Source organism: Phyllostomus discolor, chromosome 2, assembly GCF_004126475.2.
Source record: "Phyllostomus discolor isolate MPI-MPIP mPhyDis1 chromosome 2, mPhyDis1.pri.v3, whole genome shotgun sequence".
NCBI lineage: Eukaryota > Metazoa > Chordata > Mammalia > Chiroptera > Phyllostomidae > Phyllostomus > Phyllostomus discolor.
The window spans coordinates 214,651,257-214,678,006 of NC_040904.2; the positions used below are offsets into that span (position 1 = coordinate 214,651,257).

Genomic DNA, 26,750 nt, shown 5'->3' on the forward strand with positions numbered 1-26,750 from the left:
CCATTCTGTTTGAGCCATCTCCCTCCCCCGGCCCTTTGGTCTGGTCGCGCCTGTTACGTATGAGGGGTGGAGCCTTAGGTGTTCACCAGGGCGGGGCACCCCAGTCGCAGGGTTGTGATGTGTGTGGGGGCGGGTTCGAGAGGGAACGGTGGCACTTGCTCCACTCTCTGTCAGACCTCAGTCCCTTCCGCCGCTTCCCCCGAGCACACTGGGCCCCTCTGGTGCTGATTCCCGTGTGGGTGGGCTTGTGCACCCCGTGGGACTTTCCAACGACCTCTCCCGAGAGGCCAGGAGTCTCTCCCTGCGCCTCACCCCCACAGGTGTTTTCAATCAGTGCCCCGAGGCTGTTTCCCAGCGCTGGGACCCTGGGTTGTGCGCAGTGCCCTGCTTCACGGTCACCTCCTCGCCGGGTCTGCCCGTTGCCGCCTGTGCGCCCAGGGCCTCCCCACTGCGGTCTTGTGCGCCCCGGATGCTTTCTGTGCCCGGTCCCAATGCTCTCTGTTCTCTGAGCTGTGACCTCCACCCGGCTGCCCGACTCTGCCCCTCCTACCGGTCTGGAGGAACGTGTCTATTTTAACTCCTTCGTTGTCTGACTTCCATACGGTTCAGTTTGTCAGTTCTGGTTGTCACTGTTTTTAAATATTGTTTCTGTTTCTGTTGTTGTCCCTATCTTGGTTGTGCGAGGAGGCACAGTGCGTCTACTGATGCCTCCATCTTGGCCAGAAGTATGTTTCAGGTTTTTAAAAAGCAACTTTAAATTGTTTTTTAAAGACCCACCAAGTGCAATCAGGGACGGCTCTGCGAATCTGCAAGTTGGCCGACACAGGGTACGGCAAGGTCACAAGCACGGAGACGACGTGAAACAGACGGGAGCCTGGAAAAGTCACACGGAGCTGGTTCAGGACCTGCTCTGAGCCGTGCTGAGGGGTGCAGGCCTCCCTGTTACGAGTGGATCTGTCCGCAGTTCTGCTGCGACACTTGTTTTAAAGTGCAGACTTACTCCAGCACGGTTGATCAAGGAGAAACAACTCGAGCATACTAGCTTTGCTTACGTACAGTGTTGTCCACGGGAAGCACGAGGTCATTTTAAAGTCACACAAGCAACGACGTAATACCCTGTGCTGCCTCACCAAAGCCTGCACTCCTTACTCGCGGGCCCTTAAAGACAACCTCGCCCAGCTGCACGGAGACGTGCGTGCCGACCGCAGCGAGTGCACCTGCGCCAGCCCCGCCGCCGCCAGCTCCCACCGACTCGCCCCTTCCACCACCGAATCTGGGGACGCCCGCTCACGGGCTGACTTCAGGGCACTTTCAGGATAAAGTGCCGCGTTTACTACAGTAGATCTTAACCATTTAATGGGTGTAAACCAACTGTTTCATTAGGTTCCCTCTTGGGGGGCGGGACGTGGTGCTCCAGCCCCGTGTTCCCGTTGCCCAGTGGCTCTGACTGTCTCCCACAGCGGGGTGGTTTCAGGGGCGGGGTGGGTGGGGACGCCGCTTCAGAGCTGAGTCTGACTCCAGTTACGCGAGCAGCCCAGGACAAGGGGAGGGCTGGCACTGAGCTCAGGTGGCACTACAGGGGCATTACAGCGTCAGGCTGATGTCTTTCCAGGCAGAGGGAGTCGGGGATTTAGGTGGCACTGCCAGCACTGGGACAAGGACAAAGGACCCGGGGAGTGGCCTCTGCTCTCTGCGGTTCCCAGAGACGAGCTGCCGAGGGCAGGACGCACGGCCTGGGACCTAAGTTCTCGGGCACAGGTGCAGTTTGTCACACGGAACAACGAGTGTTGTTCAGAAGCAACTCAGTTCCTTCAGGAGGCTACTCCTCGCATGGTAGCTCTGGGGCCCAGAGCAATCTTAAACAGAAGACTGCAGCACCCCGGAGTGGTTCAGTCCGCTCAGTACTGTTGACAGTTACACAACTCTCTCCCCCACCTGCTAACAATGGAGGGCGTGGAGAAGGCGGCTGGGAACACCTGTTTTCGTGTCCTCCCTAACAAATTTAGAAAAAATTTAGTTACGTTGGAGCAGTCATAATTCAATTTTTCGTTAAGTTTCTTTTGCTTATAAAACTACATTGGAGACGTTTGAAATTAGAATATTTTTAATTGATATTTTCATACTGACATCAGTTCCTCTGAAATTATTTCTCATGAAACCCAGGCTCAACATCCTGTAACTGGTAATATTTAGAAACCAAGAGTATCCTTTAAAGGTTACTTAAATGAACAAGGCAAGACCAGAGTGAAGATGATGTAGAATTCAAAATTTTTCTGGCTTTCAACATGAAGTGAAAACTGGGGTGCAAACGTGCACCCTCTTTCGGCAAATCATTCAAAGCCGACTCACAGGAAACCACCTGTGGGAAGGAGGCCTGAGCACTCCTTGATGGAAATGAGCAACAGCCTCTTTGGCTGGAAATGGTTAAGCTTTTACTTTTTAAAAATCCTCACCCCAAGGACTTATTTTTATTGATTTTTCTTTTTTGAGAGAGAGAGAGAGAGACATCATCAACCAGTTGCCTCCTGTATGCCTCCCAACTGGGCATTGAACCTGCAACCTAGGTATGTGCCTTGACCAGGGATTGAACCGGCAGACTTTCGGTGCACGGAACGATGCTGCGGCCAACTGAACAGCCCAGCCTGGGTCTGAACATGCGCGTGAGAACCGAACAGTGAGGACCCTGACCGCTGTCTGACCTGCTCTGAGAGCTGGCAGTGGCTCAGGGGCACTGTGGACCCTAAAGAGACTCCTGCTGTCTCCTGCTGCTTTCTTGGCCTTCGGTGTCCGGGTACTGAGAAAGGTCTAGGGTCAAGACTCGGCTGAACATGTGGTCATCGTGCTGCAATGGAGAGCAGAGAGTAGAAAGTTAGTCCTTCTACATAGGAAACGGTGTTATTGCATGTAAAGTAAGAGCCAATAGTGAATCTGGATTTGCATTTAAAAAGGAAATTCCTTATGGCCACTGAAGAAGGTGTCCATTGTCTGCACTTCCATCAGCTTTACTGATGTATTTTGTGTATTGTCCGGTAAAGAGTACTAGACTGTTCCACGCCAGAATACGGTTCCTGGGCAGGCGGGCTGTTTGGAGCTCCCGAGAACCCGCAGGTGCGGGAAGAGCTCCGAGACCCGGGCACGAGCTCTGCTCCCGTGAGGGAGACTTACACCCCGTACACGAGGATGCCTGCCCCACTCTGAACAACTCAGCAACGGACAAGGCGCCCGTCGGAGTCTGCAGCGCAGACCCAACTTTCCCACGCGCTCCCCGGTCACCTTCCCGTCACCACCCTCCCCAGAAGCCGGGAGCCCTTCCGCTCGGTACAGCCTAAGGCAGCAGAGGGGCCCGAGCTCCGGCCGCCCCTCTGGCTACTCAGGCGCGGGCACTCGTGTTCACAAACCCCGGCCGGTTTCCCTCTCGGGAACCTGTCTGGCCCGTCTGCCGCGCAGGCCCCGCCGAGGCCCTGAGAAGGAGGCTTTTCCTCCCCCACGTGGGCGAGAGCTCTCACTTCTCTCTGCGGCAAAGCTCCCATGGCCCCCGAGCGTTTTATAGGCACAGGAAGGGAAACTATTTTCTACCTCAGCTTAAAGGAAACTCAGAAAGGGAAGCCTCGCTGTCAGAAGTGGAATGACTAGACCCAGCTGCTCTATTGCATTGGCTTGAGTACTCTGAACAGCCTAGGAAAGGCGTGTTCAAATTCTGCCAGTTACTGTGCAACCTGGAACTTCCGGCCAATTTGTTTTTTTCTCCTCCGGTACTTTCGGAAGGCACGTGGTTCCTTGTGAGTTCTACCACAATGCACCTGTCTTTGCCTGAAACATTCAAACGTTACAGAAGTACGAACTACGATATTAAGTTTACTCTGTGTAGTTAATATATATTATTTTCAAAGAAATGCTCTGCAGTTTTCTATTTGCTTTTTATACTTAAATCTCTGTATTGCCGAAGAAAAACATCTGAGCACTTTTAAACCTTATCTGATTAAAAATAATTTAAGCCTCTAGTTATCGACAGCAGAAACCAAACAGTATCTGCAGTCTCCATGAGGAGCCTGCGGTTGTGCGTCAGGACCCTGGAAGGTGGTCTTACCCCCCCACCCCATCTTTACCTCTGGGTAGATGCCAATCAGAGCGTCGGCCTTGGAATAGAACTCCTCCTTTAGGGAAATGATTATCATCTGAACCTGTTCTCGAGTCTGCTCTTTGATGTAACTGGATACCTGGGAGGAGAGAAAAAGCACACTTTCCACCAGCGAGAAAAGCCGTCATGTCCGGACTCCGGGGAGAGTGTTCCCGCAGGCCTTCCGGGTGGTTTGGTAAACCCGGCACAAGCGCAGGAACAGTGCGAGCTCAGACTCTAACGTGAGAGGTTAGTAAAATCACAAACCTCATTAGATCTAGGATCTAAAACTTCAAGAATATCTTTAAGAGTAAAACTTTTTTTTATCCACAATGTGCTATAAATATGCAATCAGCCTTTGTAACAAGATAAAGCAAAAGCCGCCACTCGGACGTGTGATGAGGGTGAAGGACAGTGGTGTTTACAATCCGGTCATCTGGTTCGAGGTGAACTCGGTTTCTTCAGGGAGGGCAGTTCTAAGGCACGTGAGTAAGAACAGAACAGTTCGGCTAGAAACGGGCCTTAGTAACAAACCGCTCAGAACTTGGAGAACGATGATGAACTTGGACCTAAACCATAGTTTAACGAGACACATGCCGGCTCCCCGGCTCTCCCTGTGCCCAGAATGGGTCTTCCCCGTGTGTTTCAGTCCCGACTGCACCCGAGACACTAAGGACGCAGCGCCGGAAGCAGGAACGGCAAGCTTCCGGTGAGCACGAGTCACTAGCGGAGCTGAAAGGTGAGGAGAGGGGGACGGCTTCTGGCTAAGAGGTTGAACGGACAGAACCACCCCCGCACTGTGGCTGCGGGAGCCACTGTGCTGCAGGACGGGAAAAGTCTTGGGACACTGATCCGGGAGGAAGAGGAGACAGGACGTAGTGACGGAAGGCCTGCATTCTGCTGGAGGGTGACCTAGGACGGATGCTGGGCGCCCTGGTCCTGAGCGGGAGAGGAGCTATGTCACCGTTGCTCGTGCTGAGTAACTGCCGAGACTCAGTACGGCAACGGACCGCCCGGAACGCACATCTCAAAGGAAACTGGAAGTGAAGAAGCTTGTAACACGCAGGATGGAGAGTAACAGAGGAGAGTCGTAAGTAAGACCTAGTTCCTGGAGACGCCATTAACACAAACATCTGCGTTTTGCTAGAAGATACGGGCATCTTAAATGCCACTGAGAAAAGACGCCGTCTACCAAGTCACACGCCCACTGCTCTGTGACACACAGGACAGAGGACACGCAGTGCCCAACTAATCAAAGGGGTGATTTCTCCCGAGGGAGCCAGGCCTTGGAGTCCAGGTCCCTGATGCAGACTGGTTGGCATTCAAGAGACAAGGTGTCTTTTGTGCCCGTGTTCCTCTCCCAGTGCCCCTAAAGTCTGGGGGGTCACAGAACGTGGCCCGTGCCTGGCCCCTACAGGGTTCGGGGGGCTGAGTGCTGGGGGGCGGGAGTTGTGCTGTTCTCATTCGCACTGAAACACGCCCAGAAAGCGGGCTCCCAGAGAGGCCGGGGTGAGACGCACGCGTCCTGGGAGACGCCGAGAGGCCGTCTGCGCGCCCTCAGAAGCTGCCTGGGGCTGCAGCTCCCGCGAGTCCTCTCTCTCCCAGGCCCGTCGCGTGAGACTCAAAGAAATCAGGGAGGTCAGCTTCAGACTCGGGGCCTGCATGGCACCCCGAGAGCAAATGCACGTCTCAGGGAGGGGGACCCCAACTAAGCTCGCGAGACTAAGGTGTGAACCAGAATGCCCCTTTACAAGTTACTAGTGAGAACACACTGTCAGCACGACCGGAGCAGTCTCCTGGTTGGCGGCTGTGACACACAGCCCAGTGGTCTGTGGAAGGCGCACGCGCCTCAAATCGGAACCAGCACTCCAGTTCACCCGGCTCTCAACGCGGATGTGCGCGGGCAGGAGGAGGGTCGTGGCGCCAGGAGTCTGCAGGCCACAGGGTATCCCCCCCGCCCCCCCGCCCCCGGTGGGCAGTGATGGGTCCTGCCGGTGTGGGCCTCTGTCCTCGGGTCAGGCTTCCGTGGCCGGCCCCTCCTCGCGTCAGAAGTCAGACGTGCGGCCCGAGCGCCGCCTCCAGGCGGCCCGGGCGTCTGCGCACCGACCTCCACGGCTGACCTGAAACTGAGCTCTCGGGGTGGTTACTGCTTCCTCGGCCCCTCCCTGTCTCCGGTACTGGAAACGGGGCCACACACACGTGCAGTAACTGGATACATTTTCATAAATAACACAGAGGGGCACGACTCTGAACTTTAATTGCTTTGGAATTTTATTTAGAGATGTTGTTTTTGGACTTTATTAAACAACTAACTTGGCCCTGTTTGCCCCGGGGCCTGTTAGTGACTCGGACACCCCAACATCTGACTCAGAAGGCAGCTGGTTACTCGGGGCAGTGCTGGGGGTCTGGCACCGTCTTCACATGGCTCCGTGTAGGACCCTCAACTCTGACGGTCCCCTAAGCTTTGAGTGAAACTGTCCAGACCATTCTGTGTTTAGATATTTAACTTACATTTGACTTTCATCAACAATTACCAAACTGTTTTTGCTCAGGGCACACTGCCGCCTGACCCCTGAACCAGAGCATGACCCCTGAACGACGGGCACCCGCTGGGAGCGAGAAGCGGGAGGACACTCACTTTGCCGACGTTGGTGTTGTCCAGGGCCGCGTCCACCTCGTCCAGCACGAAGAACGGAGCGGGCCGAAAACTAGGAAAAGGACAAGCCACAACTTCTGTTTTACAAAGGGCCGGGAGGAGAGGGTTCGCCACCTTCCGATAAATGAGATACGTGCTCTGGATGCTCTCGTCTAGGTCACCGATGAGCTGTACATCACCGGACCTAATGCTCGATTCTCGTCCACATCCCACGTGACCTTCGCAGGTGGTGGAGCCTGGGGCGGTCCTCTCGCCTGTCCCTCCGATGTCCAGACGACAGGGTCTACTCCCCACCACTCCTACTCAGCGCCCCTGCCCAGTGCAGTCCGCCAGCCCCTGCCTCCCCATTCAGCACTGCAGCGCCCCCGGGGCTCAGGCTCCCAGCACCCCTCTCACTGGCTCCCTTGCCCATTTGCCCTGCTCCCGAGGTCGTAAACAACATCCACCCGTGGATGGCTCCGCGCTTCTGCCGAAGGTTCTGATTTCTCCCCTGATCTCACCTCAAACATCCAACAGCTTACTCAGCAATGCCTGGTGGGTGTCTAATAAATAACTCAAACTCACCCAAAATCAAACTCTTCACCTGTCCCCCGCACCCTATTCCCTCCTGTGGCCTTCCCCTCCTCAGCTGCTGGCAGCTCTTATGGGCGGACTGATTTACCAAAAGGCAAGGAGCCGCCCTCCCTGACCCCTCCCCTCTGCCACACCCACGCCCGCCTCCGCCCCTTCTGCGCGCACCCTGTCCCACAGCGGTGTCCCGGCCCGGTGCCTGCCGCGGCCGCACAGTGTCTCCCTGGCCTCAGGGCCTTGCACTTGCGGATCTGCGTGTCCGCAACAGCTGTCCCTCTGCAGCATTGGGCATTTTCTCCGAGCCCCCACGTGAGGGATTCCATTTGTTAGTGCCCCCGATTTACCACCCGTCTCCCCGCCTACAACCAGGTGTCTCCGAGGCTCGGATCTCGTTCTGCGCACGGCCGTCTCCCCAGCGCACAGCCACCACTGGCCGCACAGTGCACCCCGGGTGAGTAGCCGTTGCGGCAACGGACGGGGTGACGGCGGATGGGAACTCATCTCACTCCGGGAGACTTACTCAGCGCAGGCGCCTGTTGGACCCCCGCCCGGCCCCCCTCAGCGCCCCGCGTGACTGTCCTTCCCCTCTTCCTGCAGGGTCTGCTCCCTTCCTGCTCCAGACCGGAGGCAACCAGCCGCAGCGCCTGCACCCGGGACCTTCACGCGATGCTTTGGGCGCTGCAGTTTAACTGCCTTAATTAGCTAACGTTTTCTTGACTGACCTTATAAACAGTGCTGCCATCATCGGTGGAAATGAGGGGGAGAAACTTTTTTTTTTCAGAAGAAATACTTTGCTTAATGTTCTTACTAAACGGCAGATCTCTGAATATGGACTAGGAAACACTGTACACGCTGGGTGTTTTTGTTTTACCTGGGTTTGTTGCTACTTTTTTTTTTTTGTCAGTTCTGATGTCCCTCACATTTGGCCATTCCAAGTATTTATTTTCCTACTTGCTTTTGTATAAAGCTGAAATATTAGTAACAGAAATTTAGTAAAAATCTGTCAAAGATCAAATTCTAAGATTTTCTGTTTAAATTGCTCTAGACATAAAACAGCGCCTGAATTGTCTGGCTGGGGAAAGCAGCTTTGTGTCACGTGCTGCTAAATAAACCCGAGCAAAGACACGCAGTCAGCAGGATCCGGGGGCGGGTGGGGGGGGGGGGTTTCCCCTGGCGGCCGCCCTGCTGTGGAGTCCCGGGCCCACGGCGACCTTACCTGTGCACGGCGAACAGGAGAGCCAGAGCGGCCACGCACTTCTCGCCCCCTGACAAATTGTCCATCGGCATGAACCGCTTGCCGGGGGCCACACAGTTATAGCCAATTCCCTCCAAGTAAGGCTCTTCAGGGTTCTCTGGGCTAAGAAATGCCTGAAACACACGTGTTTATTTGGCGAAACCAGGGAAGCAATCAGCAGACTTTAACCTGGATTTGCAAGAGGGCTAATTGCGAAGTATTTTATCGGTTAGGTCCCCGCCCCCGTCTGATGGAAAAGCCCGATGCCGTGAGTGACGACTCAGCCCCAGGTGTCGTCAGACGCGGGGCTGCCGGCCTGGGAGGAGGGCGGCATTCTCTCTCACACACAGGAAGGGCCGGGCCTCCCGGGCGGCTGCCACTCACACCGCAGCAGCCCGTGTGGGTCTTGGAAAGGTCTGCACGCGTTCGCGCCTCGGTCCATCTGCCAACTGCTACTGAGCGCCCGTTCGGGCCGTGTGCAGTAGGCACAGAGGTGAGTCCTGCCCTCAACGAGTTAGTGGGTCTTTTCGGTCCCACTTCACTGAAACTGCGGGAATTACGTCTGCTCCAGGGCAGCTCCCAGCCATGAAGGGCACCACGAGAAAGAGCAGGAGCAGACACGTAAGACCCGACCTCCGTGTCTTTGCCCCACGTTCAGGCCCACAGCACCCGCTGTGGGTGCTGACGATGGCAGGGGGAGCGCTCGCCGCAGGGACCGCCTCTACGGTCCACCCGTGCGGGTCTGGACCGGGCCCTGAGTTCTTCCCTCCCCTCTGCTACTCAGGCCAACTCCACAGACCCCAGCCCAACCACCCCGAGACCCTCTCCACAACCCCCTCCCCACAGAGACCACTGGCGGTTCAGCAGGACCGAGTTAGTACCAGGCAACGTAAGTCCCGAACTAAAGGGAACTGGGCAACCAGGTGCGTGAACCCACTCGTTCTGCAGACGAAGGGACAGGACGGGATTCCCGGACGTGTCCCGGCCGGCCGAGGTCAGACACGTGGGGTCTAGGACGGGCCACTGGGTAACCAGCCTTCACCCGCCGGGCCTGCCCCGTCAGCGGGCCACTCAGGCAACGTGGTGGGTATTCATCCCCCACCGGAAGAAAGCACCACCAGCGACACAGAGCCCCCACAACGTCTCGGGGCGGGAAAGACATACTTGGGCACTGCTGTTTCTGCAGAGCTTCTTGTAGATTTGGTCAATGGAGACGGAGACGTGCTCGAAGCACTGGCTGAAAAGGTCGTACCTCCGTTTCTTCACCTGCTCGAACTCTTGCCTGCACACTCTGGCTTCCCTTCTGCTGGCCTCAAAAGCTAAGAGGGAGTCAATGTTCTTTATTTTAGAGACCACTGGGGAGCTTCTCTTTGATTTTACGGCATAAGTTATTTTAAAACTGGATTTTGAGGTTGGATGTCTTGAATAAAATCTACATTGAAAACATAAATTATTGTTAACTCCACAAACATGCCTCTTGCAATTGATGAGCCCTTTTTCTGCTGGGGTGAATTTTCAAGTAACAATGACTAGTTCTAATCAAGTATCTAATATGCCTATTATGCTGATATAAAAAATGTATTATCTGTTCAAAAACAGTGAACTTGTTTGTAAATTAAAGCAGAACACTTTTCAAAAGGGAAGCAATTAAAAGTGATTCAATATTAAAAGTACACATTAATATAAGACAACAAAGAAAAAAAATATAACAAAAACACATGCACAATCCAGGGGGAGTGGCTGGTAACTGCTAGAGAAACCAACCCAACCCCCAGAGCACGACCCTGCCAACGACCAGAGCCCCCTCTCACCGTCCGCGGACTCCTGGAACTTGTCTCGGATGGTCTTCAGGTTCTCCAGGGCTTTCAGGTTTGGGGCCGCCGTCTTCAACAGGACGTCTTCTTGCGCTGCTGCTTGCTGCAGGAGGAGCCTCAGGTGGGCCTCCACCTCTTTATCAGCCTGCAGAGACTGTTGTTGGCAAAGAACAGCAAGGATTAGCATGCCTTTTAGACCCGAACTGCTAAGGGACTGGGCACAGGGCCCCGCAGGGTCCGCCCGCCCTTCTCACCGCCCTGTCCCCGTCTGACGCATCAGGTGCGCCGTGTGTGGCTTCCCACGTGGGCTGTGGTTCCACAGCTTTAGTTATTGTTACAGATGCCGCTGTCTTGGAACGTGCTTCACCTCCATATTTCTTAATCTGCCTAAAAACCAACAATTCATGTATTTCCTTCATTTACTCATCCATTAACACTACTGACCATCTACTATTAGATATGGAGAATTCAATGACTAAAAAACAAAAAACCTGCCCTGGCTGGTGTGGCTCAGTGGATTGAGTGCCGAGCTGCAAACCAAAAGGTTGCCGGTTCAATTCCCGGTCAGGGCACATGCCGGGGTTTCAGGCCAGATCCTCAGTTGGGAACGTGTGAGGCAACCGATTGATGTATCTCTCGCACACTGATGTTTCTCTCCCTCTCTTTCTCCCTCTCTTCCCCTTGCTCTGAAAATAAATAAATAACATCTTAAAAAAAAACTCCACCTGTCCTATTCTTGCCTTTGAAGAGCTCACAGGAAGCCAGACGCACACACAGCAGTGTGGCACCCGCCGGCAGGCAAGCACACGCTGTTCCCACCCAGCGCGCCTGGGGCACCGCGGGAGCTGCAGCCCGAAGCCCGAGCAGCTGGAACGAGGAGGGAACGAACGGGCTGTGCCGGCGTGACCTGCCAGGAGTGGTCCTGACCTCCCAGAGGGGGTTCATCGGTACACGATAAAGGGGACTTTTTAATTTATCGGGAAAAGAATGATTTGAAAAACACTGAGTAAACTGCTTAACTTAGGTACCTTTTTCAAAACAGATTCTTACCTTATACCATATGCTAAAATAAACTGCAGATGAATTACATAAGTGAATGAAAACAAAAAAAACAAACAGGAAAAATATTTATATTTGCTCAGTAATGAGGTGTATGTGAAGGACTTTCCAGGTGTGAAGGCACTAAACAGACTGCAGAAGAGACGTCAGCTTCTTTCCGATTGCCCAAAAATACCACAAACACAACGAAAAGGCCCAACAAATGTAACAAAATACATTAAGAACACATGAAAAGATGTGGTGGATATTGCTGCGCGGCACCCCCCCCCCCTCACACAGCCCACGTTTGACCGTTTCTCCCTCACAGAGCCCCTGTGCCTGGGGGAGGCGGGGTGGCGGGCCTCCTGGGCCCAAGACTAAGTCCCGCCCACCCCGACAGTGACTGGTGTGGAATGAACATGTGACCCACATTCGGGGCACTGTAATGAGGGGACGGTTGCTGGAGCTTTGTAGGAAAAGCTCTCCTTCAACCTCAAGAACAGCCCCACTGCAAAAAGCCTCTCTTCTCTGAAGGTCACGGCTGTGGCTGGAAAGCCGAGGATGGCTGCAGTCCTGTGCCCTCCCGAGAGAAGCAGTGCAGGGCCGGGTCAGACACGGAGAGCAGCGGCCCGCAGGGATGACTGAGAACAGGGCCAGGGACGCCGAGTTCGAGGCCGTGACCTGGGTTCCAAGCCTGCGCTCTGCGGCCGGGAAGGCCCTGGAGCCTGCTGAGGTCCCACCCCAGGACACAGTCAAGGCCAATCAGCATGCTGGAGCACGTTGGCTACTTGTGTCTATTGCAGGACTTTTAAAATGCTTTAATTCATTGGGAATCAAAATACTGGTGACCACAAAAAGCTTTCTTCTTCTGCAAGACACTTCATGGTACTAGTGCACTGCAAAATGCAGTGAGAGAAATGCTGATATAAATGTTAATTTTATCAGCTATTCACTAGAAGATCTACATTTCCCTTGAATTTATGCTCTAAGGTCTAAAACGTATCCTACATTATTTAAGTATTCACTGTGCTGCAAGTCAGCCACAAACAACGGACATCTTCCAGTTACCGTCCAGTCCTCCCGCAGAGAGCTGTAGTCTATCTCGATGGCTGCCTCCTTCTCGTACATTTCCAGTGTCGCCTGGGTGCTTCCCACTTCGGCTCCCAGCTGGAAAACACAGGGAGCCCTTCCCTCGCCATCCGCACGGCACGGCGGTGCTCTCCGCTGCCCCGCCTCTCCCAGTGACTGGCACCTCGCTCACGCCTGGCCCGTGAGACCATGGCGGCCTGGCCCCGGCCAGCCGGGGCTCTGCCAGCCCTCTACCTGCCTTCCGTGCCAGTCCGCCCGCTCTCATTCTGCCCCACCTGCACCAGGCGGGCGCAGGTCCCCCCCGGGGCCAGCACACGGCCTCTGCCTGGCAGCTGTCCCCGAGATGTCTGAGTCCCTTCCCCTCTCAACTCCAAAAGCTTTAACTCTCTGACTTCTCTCGGGTCTCTACACAGGTAAGAAACGGGTCTGTCCGTGGGCTAAGAGGCCCTGGGTGAGCAAGAGGGAGGAGAGAGCTGCCGCTTGGTCCTCTGGAGACGCCCGATCGGTCCTCTCCTGCCCCAGGAGGCGGGGGGCGGGGGGGGTCTTCTCTGCCCTGCAGGGCGCTAGCACCCGGGGAAGGACCTGCACAGCGGGGACGCCACTGGGCGGCTAAGGGCGTTGCACTAAGTTCTACACAGCCGTGCCCGTTTGAAGCCACCTCGGGAGTACCTCTACTTCAATGATGTCATCCAGCGACCCCGACAAAAGGGTTATTTCGATGTCTTGGACTTTGCAATCAAGCAGCATGTTATGCTTCTCTAGCCGTTTCTGCTCCAGGGAAGACTGAATGGTTACAACTTCTTTTTGCCATTTCCCCACCTCCCTGCAAACATGCAGATATGAAAAAGTGATTATATTTTACTATGTAGAGTTGCATCAAGGAAGAAAAATGTTAAACTTACCAAAATTATTTTTTCCTGTGAGGACTGTAAGTTCTCAAGCCATCTCACTGATGCTGGTAATGGAAACTTGAACACCCCGGGATGTAACGAGTTAATCCAAGGGAGAATCACTCAACAATGAACATTCTTCCTCTGTCGGGCTACCGATAACACAGTTCTTTTTTGCTTACTTTAATTTTAAATCTATGCAATTTTCCAAGCTGCATTTCTTTATATTTACTTACTTATTTGATTGAATCGGACGGGTGACGCCGGTTAATAAAATCACACGGGCTTCAGGCGTCCAACCCCGCAGCACACCTGCGCACGGCGGTGTGCTCACCGCTCCACCAAGCAGCATTCCTCCCTCAATACACGCTCTGCACGGTAGACCCGCGACCCAAGAACGTCTCTGAGTGACAGGGATGCCTGGCCAGTGGAGGAACCCCACACTTCAGTCTCTTTCCCCCCTCACAGCCCGAGGCACTGTGTCACTGGCACCGCCACTAACGCCGTGCCTTCTGCCTTCGGCGAGGGCTTGGCAATTCTACCAGCTGAAACAGTACATGATTTTAAAGAGAACCCAGAAACAGAACCAAAAAATAAAACTACACGGTTTTCAAGAATATGACAGCAAACAAAAGATGTGGTTCTGTTTAAACTTAAAAAGAAAAAGAAGAAGAGTAAAAAAGCTTTCATCGCACTCAAGAATCTTAGACAAAAAGCTTTTGGCTGTGTCTTGGGTAGATGGAAAAGGGGCCGCACACGGACCCTCATGAGCTCCGGGGAGCTCTTCATGGTGGCCCCCAAACTCAGAGACGGAAGGGGGCTCACGGGATGGTCTGAACGTTCCTCGCTAAACACAAGGCACGGAGAGTCGCGTCCCAGGCCCGCAGCTGCCCTGCCAAGGTCAGTCTGCACTAGGGGAGCCTGTCCACTGTCTCCTGCATCCAGCACATGGTGGAGAGTCCACGTAACCCCCTTTCCTGACCCCTCAGGGCGGTGCAGCCCCCGCCAGAGCCGGAGCCGGCGGCCACAGAGCCCTCAGACCATGCCACCAACCATGGCCTGTGGGCAACGAGAGCCATGTGCTGTGATGCTAGATCTTAACTCTCCCGGCCCACCCATGTGTCTGTTCTAGTTTTCACCCAGTCCCAGAGAGTTCCCCGCTTTACTTCCTCCCACACCCCAATCTACACCCGGTGGATTCCACGTGACTCTTAGTCTGCCCCTCAGATTCGAAAGTGTAAAATGAGCGGTAGAACTGCCGCTCTGCAGAGCCTTCTCGATCTGCAGAGGTGGAGAAAGGATTTCTGGATCCACTGCAATTCTGCCCCCCCGGTAACTGTCAAAAGCGTGGCTCAGGTAAACGCTCATGAGACTTTTTCTTAGGTTGGGTGTTCCTTTGTCAGCACCTGGAACACTGAAACCCCTGAACGGCGAGGAAAGCCGTGAAGCGCCGAGGAGCCGAGCAGAGACAGAGCGCGTTTCACCCCATCGTCGCTGAGGGTGGTGTCGGCTGTAAGGAAGCCGCCGGCGTGCTGGTGCCACACAGCCAACCCGTCCAGGAAGTTACTGTCATCACCGTGGCCAGTGCACACGCCCACCAGGCACTGTTCCGAGAGCCACGTGAACGGCCCCTCGTTCAGCCTCACAACCGCTCCCCGAGTAGGCGCTGCCATCCCCACCCACTGACAAGGGCAGGAGGGCACGGTGTTTAGGGAGCGGAGATGGGACATGCAGCCGTGCCATGGTCACGGTCCCCACCTGTCATGCTCTGTCACACAGACTAGAGGGAGACTCTGCAGAAGGAAAGTACCAGCATCAAGAGGAATTTAGGGTAAGCGGCTCTCTTCTAAAAATATTTTATTTATTTATTTTTAGAGAGGGGGGAGGAAGGGGAGAAAGAGAGGGAGAGAAGTATCAATGTGAGAAATATCGATTGGTGGCCTTGGGATCCGAACCTGCAACCCAGGCACGCGCCCTGACTGGGAATCAAGCAGCAGCCTTCCACTTTGCAGAACGATGCCCAACCAAGCCACACCAGTCAGGGCGGGTGAGGGACTCTTTCTACAGGTCCCTGTTTTCACCCGTGAAGAAGAACCACGCACTCTTGCCCCGGACAGTGTGGGTCAGCTGGCTGGAGCAGCACCATTCCGTAATCGAAGGGTTTCAGGTTCGATTCCTGGTCAGGGAGCATACCGGGGTTGTGAGTTTGATCCCCAATCTGGGCGTGTGTGGATGCCCCGTTCGGGGGTGAACGGCAGGCAACCAATCAACGGCCCCCTCTCTCTTGCATCAATGTTTCTCTTTCTCCTTTCCTCTCTTTCTCCTTTCCTCTCTCTCTCTCTCTCTCAATGGGAAAGTGTCCTCAGGTGACGATAGAAACAAACAAACAAAACTACTCGCTCTAAACAACCAAGCAGTCTCTTGGTTTTCCCCTAAATGAGGATGTTTAAAAGCTGTGATGTGAGACCAAAAGCAACAAAGGACACGTATTCAAATAATAAAACTTCCTGTAATAAATATCAAATTCATGTAAAACTCTGGTTATAGCCTTTCAAATTGATGAACTTCTTAATTACCTGTCAACAGCCAAAAACTTCTTCCGCTCCTCTTCGGCTTGAGCTTGGACTTTCTCCGCCTTGGAGTTCTGAGCAGCGAACGTGTCCTCCAGCTGCTGCCGCTTCTGGATGAGCTCGTCCACGGCGCGCAGACAGCTTTCTTCAGCCTGAGAGGAGGAGGCGTGCACCGCAGCCTTACCGCTGTTTGCATCGGTGAGGCCAACAGCTCCGCTTGCTTCTCGCCAGGGAACCCGGCCGGCCACCGCTCGGCGCCCCGCCCTGCGCGCCCCGGGAGCGCCCCCCCCCCCACCCCGCCCCCGGAACAGGCCCCGCCCACCGCGCACGCCTCGGCACCGCTCGGCGCCACTCCGCCCGCCCGTCCTGCACTCCGACTCGGTCCTCGGCTCACTGCCCACTGCCTTCCCTTCCCGCTGCCCAGTGCAAACGTCCTTGCCGCTGCGACCCCTTCAGCAGCAAGCCAGACATTTGCCAGACTTTCCTTTTTTGACAAGTTTCATCAGTTCCTCCTGGAAACTGTGGCTTCTGGGCCACATCCCCCCACCGGTTCCCTTCGTGCCCCCCTGTGTGAATGCTCCCCCAGAACCCTCCCCTCTGCGGCTCCGCGGCTCCGCACCGCCTGGCTCCCCGCCGGGGGTCTCAGCCACTCACAGGCGGTTTCAAATTAACCCCGCGACCCAGTCCAGACCCCCTGTTACCTACCCGCTCCGAGCTGCCTGATGGAAACTGCTCTGCAGACGTCACACAGGCAGCTCAAGCCCCGCAGGTCCAGAACCTTCTCTCCTTCACCCGCTCCTCCCGTCTCCCGGCTGCCCACGTTCCGACCGGCCCTCTGTGGCACGCCCCTGCACCTCCTCTCCCACTCCCCAAGTCTAGTAGTTCGTGAAACTGGGCCCACTTCACTTCAACGTGTTTCTCACATCCGTGCCCCTCCCCCCGTAACACTCGGGAGCACAACGGCGTGTTCCATGAAGGAAGTCGTCGTTTCAGTGAGGAGGCACGGCACTACTATTTACCTTCTTCAGGTTACTGATATCGTCTGCACCTTTCTGGAGAGTTTCCTTTAGCGTGCTGATCTTACTCAGTTTCTTCTTCAGCTGATTGCGACTGTATTCAAGTTGAACATTAAGCCGAGTTTTTTGTTTCTCAAACTCTAATCTGGTATAATAAAGTCAAGCATTACAAGCGGTAAACACAGTCCTTCAATTCTTTCTTTACTGTCTATGCGGAACGGTTCAAACACACAAAAGTAGAAGGAACCCTATAAGGAGTTCCCAGGCCACTACGGCCCAGCTTTCATAACTTGCGGCTCACGGTCCATCTTGTCTCACCTCTCACCCCACTTACTCCTCCTTCCCACCCCTGCATCACTGAAGCAAATCCCAGACACCATGTAATCTCATCTGTAAGTATTTGAGTGTGTCTCTCAAAGTGAAGTGACTTTTAATACATAACCACACACTATTACAAATAAAAATGACAATTTTTTAAATACCAAATTGCCATCACTAACAAATTTCCTGAGTCTCATTATTTTTTTAAAAAGCTGCTTTGTTTGACTCAGTAGCCATACATTGCATATGAATATATTTCTTAAATCTTTCATAATCCATAGTTTTCCTCTCCTCTTTAAGTTATAATTTTGTATCTATTTTTATTTATTTAGTCAGTCATTTGAAATAGCTGTTCATTCACAAACTCCAAATGTGGGAATTTAAGGCCGTGTTCCTTCCTTACCCACTTCCCTGTGTCGCAAGCTCATACAGTTGTCCAGAGGATTCCAGTAACAACACAGCTCATCCCTCCCACCCTCAGATCTTGCTAACAGTCATTTGTTTGAGAAACACTTTAAACACTAATTATATAAGATATTGTGCTAGATACTGTTGATACAAAGACAACAAAAACAACAGTAGTGATAAAAACAGAGAATACTATTTAATGACAGCTTACTATTGTGCCTGGCACTGTTATAAATGCTTTTACATAGATTAACTCAAGTTGTTTGATTCTCATGCAGGTAATACCACTGTCCCTAATTTTTACAAGATTTATTTATTTATTTTTAGAAAGAAGGGAGAGGAGAAAGACAGTAATAGAAACATCGATGGAGAGAGAAACATCTATTGGTTGCCTCTTATACACACCACCCAGGCATGTGCCCTGACCGGGAATTGAACTGCTGACTCTTTGCTTTGCAGGATGATGCCCAACTGACTGAGCCATGCCAGTCAGGGCCCGCAGTCCTCATTTAACAAAGAGACCAAGGCACAGAGAGGTGAGCATCTTGCCCACGGCTGCCCACTCAGGAGGTGATGGAGCCAGTGCGACATAGCACGTAGGGGCGACAGAACCCCTGCTCCTGACCACCAACCCCTCTGCCTGTAGGAGCGGGTAGGAACAAACTCGAGGGGTTATTTCTGCTACAGGAGGCAGACCCACGGGCTGTGCGTGAGTGAGACATTTCTTCACTTGGCTTTGGGACACCACACTACACATTTCTAGGAAAAAACTTTAAAATTATAATAAAGAATAGGATGATTAGAATAAAAGACATTCAATGTTCTTATTGAGAGGACTTAATATTTTGAAGATGTTCTCCCCAAATAAATCTATAAATCCAATGCAATCTCAGTCAGAATTCCAGTTTCATTATATGAGAAGCTCAATAAAAAGTGATAGGCAGAATTCTTTACGAAGAAAATCTGTTGAAGTTCAAGTAGACTTCAGAATAAGAAGTATGACAGGGATAAAAAGGGATATTTTATCATGATAAAAGAATTCTTCCAGCAAAAAGACAACAATCCCAAACACGCATGCACCTAATCCCAAGGCTTTAAACTACAGGAGGTGAAAATGGACAGAACCCGGATGCAGGAGCTGACGGACCCAGGAGCACACCTGGAGGTGTCAGCACTCCTCTCCAGTGACCGCGGGGAGAACTGGACAGGGTCAGCAAGCGCACGGAGGACGTGAGGAATACCGAGCAACTCAACTGCCACTCGGAGGACACCCCACCTAACACCAGACGCACTTTTCCAAGTGTACATGGGACATTTACTAAGAAAGAATACATCAGATAAGCCCCAATGAATGTAAAAGGACTGAAACAATGCAGAATATATTCCTTAGCACAACAAAATTAAAAATCAGTAACAGGAAGATACCTGAATCCCTCCCATTAAATAACATGCTTCTAAATACCCTATCAGTCATAGAAAGAAATCACAAGGAATGTTAGAAAACATTCTGAATAGAATAAAAATGAGAATACAACATACCAGAAGTAGTGAGATGCAGCTTAGGCAATACTTACAGGGAAATACAAAGTCTGTCCAGAAAGTATCCAGTCATGTCGTATGAAAAGCAGAGACATTTATGGAAGAAGATACAAGGAACACCGTACATAGAACAATGGCGCCTCAGTCCCCTTCAAGTACGCACTGTGAGACCTCACATGTCAGCTACCCTGCTGTATTTTCTTGAATGTCACCAATGGTGAAATCTCCTCCCTTTCAAAGGTGCTATTAGTTTCGGGAAAAGGAAGAAGTCACAGTGCGCCAGTTCTGGGCTTTGAGGGGGCGGGGTCACCTGGGTGGTGATGTGATGTTCTGCCGAAAAGTTCCGCACGAGACAAGATGTGTGCAGAACAGGCGCGCTGTCGTGCTGACGCTGCCAATCACCAGTTGCCCACGGCTGCAGCGTCCTGAATGTCCAAATAGTTTTGTGGAGGAATGCTCAAGCTTAAGGCAAAATTTGTTGCGGATTCGTTGCTTTACTTGCTCATTTTGAATGTGACGGCCACACAGTACACATGCTCATTCAATGGCGTCTACCGCCCCCACTGACTAGTACAGTGAAGTCATCATTGTTCACACACGCACATTCCAGCCCACTCTCTTTGGCTGCCAGGTGACACCCATGTCATGCAAACCATTCTTGTTATATTAACAATGGCTAGACTTTTTCTGGACAGACCTCATATAGAGCGTACAATGCTTATATTATAAAAGAAGAAAAGTCTACAATACATAATGTAAGCTTCTATTCTAAAACACAGAAAAAGAAGAGTAAGTTAAGCCCAAAATAAATAGAAGAAAATAATAAAGAGCAGAAGTCAACACTATAAAAAGGCAAACCATAGAGAAAATCAATGATGCCAAGAACTGATCTTAGAAAAGATGAATAAAATTAAAACATCACTAGCTGGACATTAAGAAGAAAAGGAGACAAATCATCAATGTCAGAAATTAAAGAGGAGCCATTAGTACAGATCCTATAGACATTAAAAAGGATAACAGAGAGTATTAATAACTTTATGTTGATAAATTAGACAACTTGTATGAAATACACAAATTCCCTAAAAGACACAAACCACCAAAGAACAACCCTATCTATATTAAGGAAACTGAACTTGTAATTGAAAACCTTCCACAAAGAAAGGTGGGTGGCCCGGTGGTTTCCCTCACAAATTTTACTAAACATTTAGGTAAGAAATAATACGATTCTACAGGAACTCTTTCACAAAAAACAAAACAAAACAATTTTTGACTGATTTTATGAGTCTGGCATTGCCCTGACATAAAAATGTGACAAAGACATTGAAAGGAAAAAACTACAGGCCAATATGCTCATAAATGTAAATAAAAAAAATCCTTACAAAAATGTTAGCGAATCAAATCCAAAAACATTTGCGAAGAATAAGACCACGTGGGTTCACTGTAGTTATGCAAAGTTGGCTTAACATTCTGAATTTAACCAATCTAATTTACCATATTAATTACCATACCCCCAAAACCCAATCATACAATCCTCTCAATAGGGGACGGAAAAAGTATTTGACAAAATTCAACACTCATTCATGATAAAAAAATTTAAGCAAACAAGAAATAGAGGGGAAGTTAGCCTGCTAAAGGGCACCCTACAGTTAACATGCGTCACTGTGAAAGACTGCTTTGCACCCAAGACTGGGTTTAAGGCAGGATGCCTCCTCCCACCATTTCTGTTTATTCCACATTGTACTGGAAGTTCTAGCCAGTGCAATGAGACAAGAAAAAGAAACATGCCATACTAATTGGAAAGGAAAAAAATAAAAATTTTTATTCACTGACAACATGACCATCTCATGTAGAAAATCCTCAATAATCTATAAAAGAACTAGAACTAGAACTAATAAATGCAACAAAGCTGCAAAATATAAAGTCAATTTACAAAAAACAATTTTATTTCAATATACCACCACTAATCAATTTGAAACTGATCACTAAAAACAATTCTATTTATAATAGCGTAAAGAGATGAAGTACTTAGGAATAAACTGAACAAACTCATGTAAAACCTGTCGGTGAAAACGAAGATTAATGAGAGGAATTAAGGAAGGCCTAATTAAGGGAAGACAGACACCACGTTCATGGATTAGTATTGTTAAGATGTCAATTCTTAACAATACTATAGATCACTTTGTGATCACAAAGTGATCTATAGATTCAACATAATCCCAATAAAAATTTTAGTAAACTTCCTTATAGCAGTTGAAAAGCTGATCCTAAAAAGGTAATGGAAGTGCAAAGGGGCTTGACCTTCCCTGACCACTGCTGAATAAATGAACAGACTATGAGAGATTTATAAAAACAGGGAATGAGCCAAATGTTGAATTTATTTCTGGACAATGAGACAATGACCAGTTTTTTAAAAATATTTTCTCTGTTTTCTCCAAGAGGCACATTATTACTTTTGGATTTAAAAAATTATATTTAACTATTCTTTCTATATGAGGTGACAGATGCTAGCTAAACTTACTGTAATAATCATTTCATAATATATGCTGTACAGCTTAAACTTACACAGTGAGGTATTATCAATTATATGTCAGTAAAACTATACACGGAAATGCTAACTACAAAATAAATCAGTCATCTAGGTAAGTATAACCCAGTGAAGTCTAGATCCTAAATAATCTGCGGTCGTGAATGCTTTGAGTTTACTGTTTTTTTGCGTGGCCTTAACTCCTTTTAAGTACAGGGGTGAAAAAAAGGAGGTTTACAGTTGTACATACATGAAACAAAGTTTACTCTTGTATTATTATTTACTAATTATTGTATTATTTGCATCAGAACTGTAAGCCCACTTTTGCCACGCCCTGTGTGCAGTGACAACAGCCCGGGAAAGGAAGAGCCCTCGATGTCCAGTCCTCCTCGTCCTCATCACCACTGCACGTCTGAGTCAGAATTTGTCGTCAGCAAGGCAGAAAATTATATTAGAATACGGTACGAAATTTAAAAGGTGTAAAACTATCAGCACTTCAACCTAAGACACAAAGTAACAAACAAGCAGAATAAAACCAGTTCACAGATACAGAGGCTACTCTGGCTGTGGCCGGATGGGAGGCGGCTGGGGAATGAGTGAAAAGCTGGGGGGGTTAAGGATCGGTCGTTACAGAGCAGCCATGGGGAAGCAGAGTACAGCACAGGGAATACAACCCCTAATGTTCTAGTAACTGTCCCTAGTGTCTGATGAGTATGAAGTTCATTGGGATGACCATTTATAAGTTATATGACGTCTAATCACTGGGGTGTACACCGGAAACTAATATGATAACGTAATGTCAACTCTAACTGGAAAATGAGAAATGATTCAACAGTAATTTAGAAAACAGAAAGGTGCAGATAAACTGCTGCTGTAGGTGTTCAGAGGGCTGAGTTGTATTTATTTGAGACCAAAAAAGACCGTGTGCAGAGGGGAGGGTGGTTAGGGAACTGGGTGAAGAAAAAAAAAGGTGTAAGAACATACAAAAAGTGAAACCTCTCTTTTGCACCCTCCCAGTCTCTCTAGAAGCAACAGCTCTGACAATTTCTAAACATATACATGTATGTATATTTTCCTCAAAATTGTCATTTGTCTTCTTGTTTTCTTCATGGTACTTTTGCTATGCGAAAGTTTTTTTATTTCTCTATATTTGCATTTTATAAATCTTTGATGGTATCTGGTTTTTATGTCATACTGAAAAACCTTCCTTAATCTGAGATTATTTTAAAAGTTCTCTTATGATTTATTCTAATATTTTTATTCTTTCATTTTACTTAAATTAACATCTTTGATCAGCTGAAATTAATCTGAATCCAATGAATGAGACAGAGGCATTTTTCCAAATGCATTTTTCCTAGTTGCTAACACAGGTATCCCAATGTGACTTATTGAACAGTGTGTATTTTCTCCAATGATATAAAATGCCACCTTTCTCTTAAGTCAAATTTTCTTATAAATCTGAGTAAGTGTATTTCTGGACTCTTTTCGTGAGCCAATACCTCAGGATTTTAATTATGTAGCTTTACACTATGTTTAAGTTTAGGAGTTCTAGTTGTTTCTCATTACCATTTTCAAATTTTTCTTGGCTAGCTCTGAATATGTGAACTCTAGAATCAGTTTATCTAACTAAAAACAAATCTGTCCATACATATATTGAGATAATATTTTAGTTATACATTAAATTAGGGAGAACCAACTTCTTTACAATATTGAGTCTTCTTATGAAAGAACTAGTGTGCCTGTCCTTTTTATTCAAGATGCTGTTTATGTCTCTCAATCTTGATTAAAGTTTTCTTTATATATTGCTTTTACATTTAGTAAGTTTATTCTAAGTACTACGTATTTTTTCTTTTTCCCTTGCTAATATAATTGGAATATCTCCTTCCCAATATATTGTCTCCCTGGCAGTTTGTATATAAAAAAGGCTACAAATTTTAAATTAATTTCTATATTAATTTTGAATAAAAATTTGCATTAATATTTGTATTCAGCTATATTACTGAATTCTCTTTTTTTGTTTCCAATAGTTTTCATTTGTACTCTAGGAATTTCTGGATGCATGTCGTATACCCTACAAAGAGGGAGAAATTTGCCTCCCCACTTTGCAATATTTATACCTTATTTACATTTCTTGTCCCACTCTACTGACTAGTGTCTCCGGAAGAATGTTAGACAACAGTGGGGACACCGACACCCTCCTCACTAACCTGACCAGGAACATTTCTGGTGCCGATCCATTAAACTTCAATGCTGATTTAGAGTAAGACATATTTTCTCATATCACAGGTACCTACTCATATTTTAAGAATTTCTCATCAAGAATTGATGGCAAATTTTGTCAAGTGCCTTTTTTATCATCTGTAGAATTGATTATGTGATTTCTCTCCTTTGACTATTAATATGCAAACTACAGCAGTCATTCCCGATCCTGAGCCATTCTTTTATTTCTGGTATGAGGTTCACTAGATAATGGTATATTGTATTGCTGATGTCGCTGCAATGTGTTTCTATGTAACTTTATTTTGTTATTTATGGGTGAGATTGATTTATAGTTTCTTATTGTATGTGCATATACCTTTTTGGATTTTGGCATTGATATTACGTTCGTTTCATAAAAAGATGTATTTCTCCCTCTTCTAACTATGAAGAAGTTAAATACTGAAGGTTTTCTGAAATACTAAATGTATTTCTTCTGCCTTTAAAGTTTACTGGGATGATTGATTCCACTGTGAAACCATACGTCCTGTTAAATTTGGGGATGGCAGTGGGTAGAAGCTTTTCTACTTTCTTTTCCTGTGGTAACTGGCCTCCTTAGATTTTTCTATCTTGGTAATAATTATTTCTTGAAAATTACCAATTTTATCTATGTATATATATTTACAGACAAGTAAATAAATTAGTGTCTTATTATTCTTTTAATAGCCACTGTACCCATTCTCTTATTTTGTATATTTGTATTTTCTTTCTTTAAAAAAATAAGAGAACTCTTTATAAGACTATGCATGTTTACTAGCTATTTCTTGATAAGTTGAAATAAAGTCTACCTCAGACATAATTCCCTTAAATTATGCAATAACAGTTACATTTATATATAGATTGCTTACCAATATTTTAAAATAAAAATACCTTTTTTGATCAATTTCTTGTTGCTGTTTAACATGTTTTTTCTCAAATTCACGAATATTTTCCACACCAATTTCTTCACAGAAGTGTTGGAAAATATCATCTTCAACCTTTTAAATGATTTCAAAACAACTGATTTAATAATTAGTTTTAAGAAAATATATAGATAATGATTAAATCTAAGTTTTCCCCTCCAAGGTTTTCCTGGATCAGGCCAAACACTAATGCCAACAAGCATTATGGTTCTCTGAGGAGCTAGTGCATTCTTGTTCTTTAGCTCCACAAACTATGCCCATCTATTTTGAAATTTCTTATTCTAAAAATTAAATAATAAAGTGCAAAACTATTTTTACTAAGAGTTTTGGCTTCATGGACTGTTTAAAATAGAAAACATTTAAATTACATCAGACACACCAAATACACTATTTCACATAAATAAAATATTCCTCAGGACAGACTAATAGAGGGAGGGCAGGATGACGGCCGGGGCGGAGACCTGGGGGTGGTGGGGCCGAGTGGAAAGGAAACAGGACTCACGGATGTACACTGGACCACACTGTGGTGACTGGTAGGGGGAGGCGGGTGTATGGGGGCTCAGTGGGAGTGGAGAAAGAAGTACAATACTGATTAAATTTTAAAAACTTTAAAAAGTATAAATAACAAAATAGTCTTTATATGAGTAATACTATAGTTTCTTAGGCCATATAAAGCCAAAGGGATTATAGCAGAGAATTAAGACTCAAAAAGATTTAGAAAAACAAGAATGATCCAAATCCAACAAAATAACATTTAACCTCAATATTTTTAAAGCACTGCATTTGTGTTCAATTATAAGATAAACAGACCTATTTTAATAGCAGGGCATGTTAAAAACTTCTAGGTTTTACTTGAATTTAAATTAAATATATGACTGACTCAATCATAAACTATCATTTGCATAAGCAGATAATCCAAATCATAGAAGTCTCAGCCCCGTGGGCCACGCCCTGCGGCGCTCTGTCCGGGTTAGACAGCGCTTCGACAGTGCGCTTTGTTCTGGGCGCTAACAGGATGCCCACAGGACAGTTGCCAGAAGTGGTCTGAAGTCCATGACAAATATAAATGATTAAAGAATTAAGGATATTTAGCCTGGAAAAGAGATAATTAAGGAGCTACATAAGTATGGTTTCAAACCATGTGATAGAAGGTAGAACTAAAAATAGTTACTGAGCCATGGTGTGACAACTTTCTAATGATTAAAGATAAGCAACAGTGGAATGAACTAAACTAGAAAGTTCTTGTCACTTTATATAAAAGCTGAGGTTAAAAGACCAACTCTTTATTTCCCCAAGTTCAAGCACTATGCCTGGCAAATACGATAAACGTTCTAGAAATAATTATTGAGTGAATAATTAATCTTAAAAAATGACCCAAACGACAAAGTTCTTTTTCCCTGGTGTCGGGGCAGCGGGAGAAAGCAGGAGGCTGTGACCTGTACAAGGAGTAAGGAAGGGTCCGGGGGCAGAGGAGCGCCGCCACTCACGGCCCGCTGTCTCCTGAGCTGGGCAACGGTGGTTCTTAAAAGACCCAAGAAAATGAATTTGCAAACCATTAAACGTTAGCACACATTCAAGAAGCCCTAGATCTGGCGGCTGGTCTAGAACTGTATGCTACATGCCGATTAATGGTAAATGTATCGTTCAGGACCTTATCTATCCTCCCTTGGAAGTCTTCCATCCTTTGCTGCCGCGCGTGGATCGCTTCATCCAGCATGGAACACTGGGAGTCGATGTTCAGGAGGTCGCTCTGCAGCCGCGATTGTTCCTAGTTTCAAAGAGAAAAACTTCTTTTTTAGCACGGCT

At 48.3% G+C, this 26,750-nt stretch overlaps 1 protein-coding gene across 1 annotated transcript in view; it reads right to left on the reverse strand.

The window, feature by feature from the left end:
- Window positions 1-1,936: 1,936 nt before the first annotated feature.
- The window catches only part of SMC1B (structural maintenance of chromosomes 1B), a 53,950-nt gene continuing 29,136 nt past the window's right edge, over window positions 1,937-26,750 (reverse strand). Inside the window, exons 14-25 of the mRNA XM_036019744.1 lie at window positions 26,596-26,712; window positions 24,913-25,019; window positions 16,998-17,139; window positions 15,985-16,130; window positions 13,188-13,341; window positions 12,498-12,596; window positions 10,389-10,545; window positions 9,742-9,896; window positions 8,560-8,711; window positions 6,756-6,825; window positions 4,107-4,217; window positions 1,937-2,842 (exon numbers count right to left, since the gene is read on the reverse strand). Of these exons, the coding sequence (XP_035875637.1) occupies window positions 2,741-2,842; window positions 4,107-4,217; window positions 6,756-6,825; window positions 8,560-8,711; window positions 9,742-9,896; window positions 10,389-10,545; window positions 12,498-12,596; window positions 13,188-13,341; window positions 15,985-16,130; window positions 16,998-17,139; window positions 24,913-25,019; window positions 26,596-26,712 (1,512 nt within the window). The 3' untranslated portion in view covers window positions 1,937-2,740. The remainder of the gene's footprint in view (window positions 2,843-4,106; window positions 4,218-6,755; window positions 6,826-8,559; window positions 8,712-9,741; window positions 9,897-10,388; window positions 10,546-12,497; window positions 12,597-13,187; window positions 13,342-15,984; window positions 16,131-16,997; window positions 17,140-24,912; window positions 25,020-26,595; window positions 26,713-26,750) is intronic.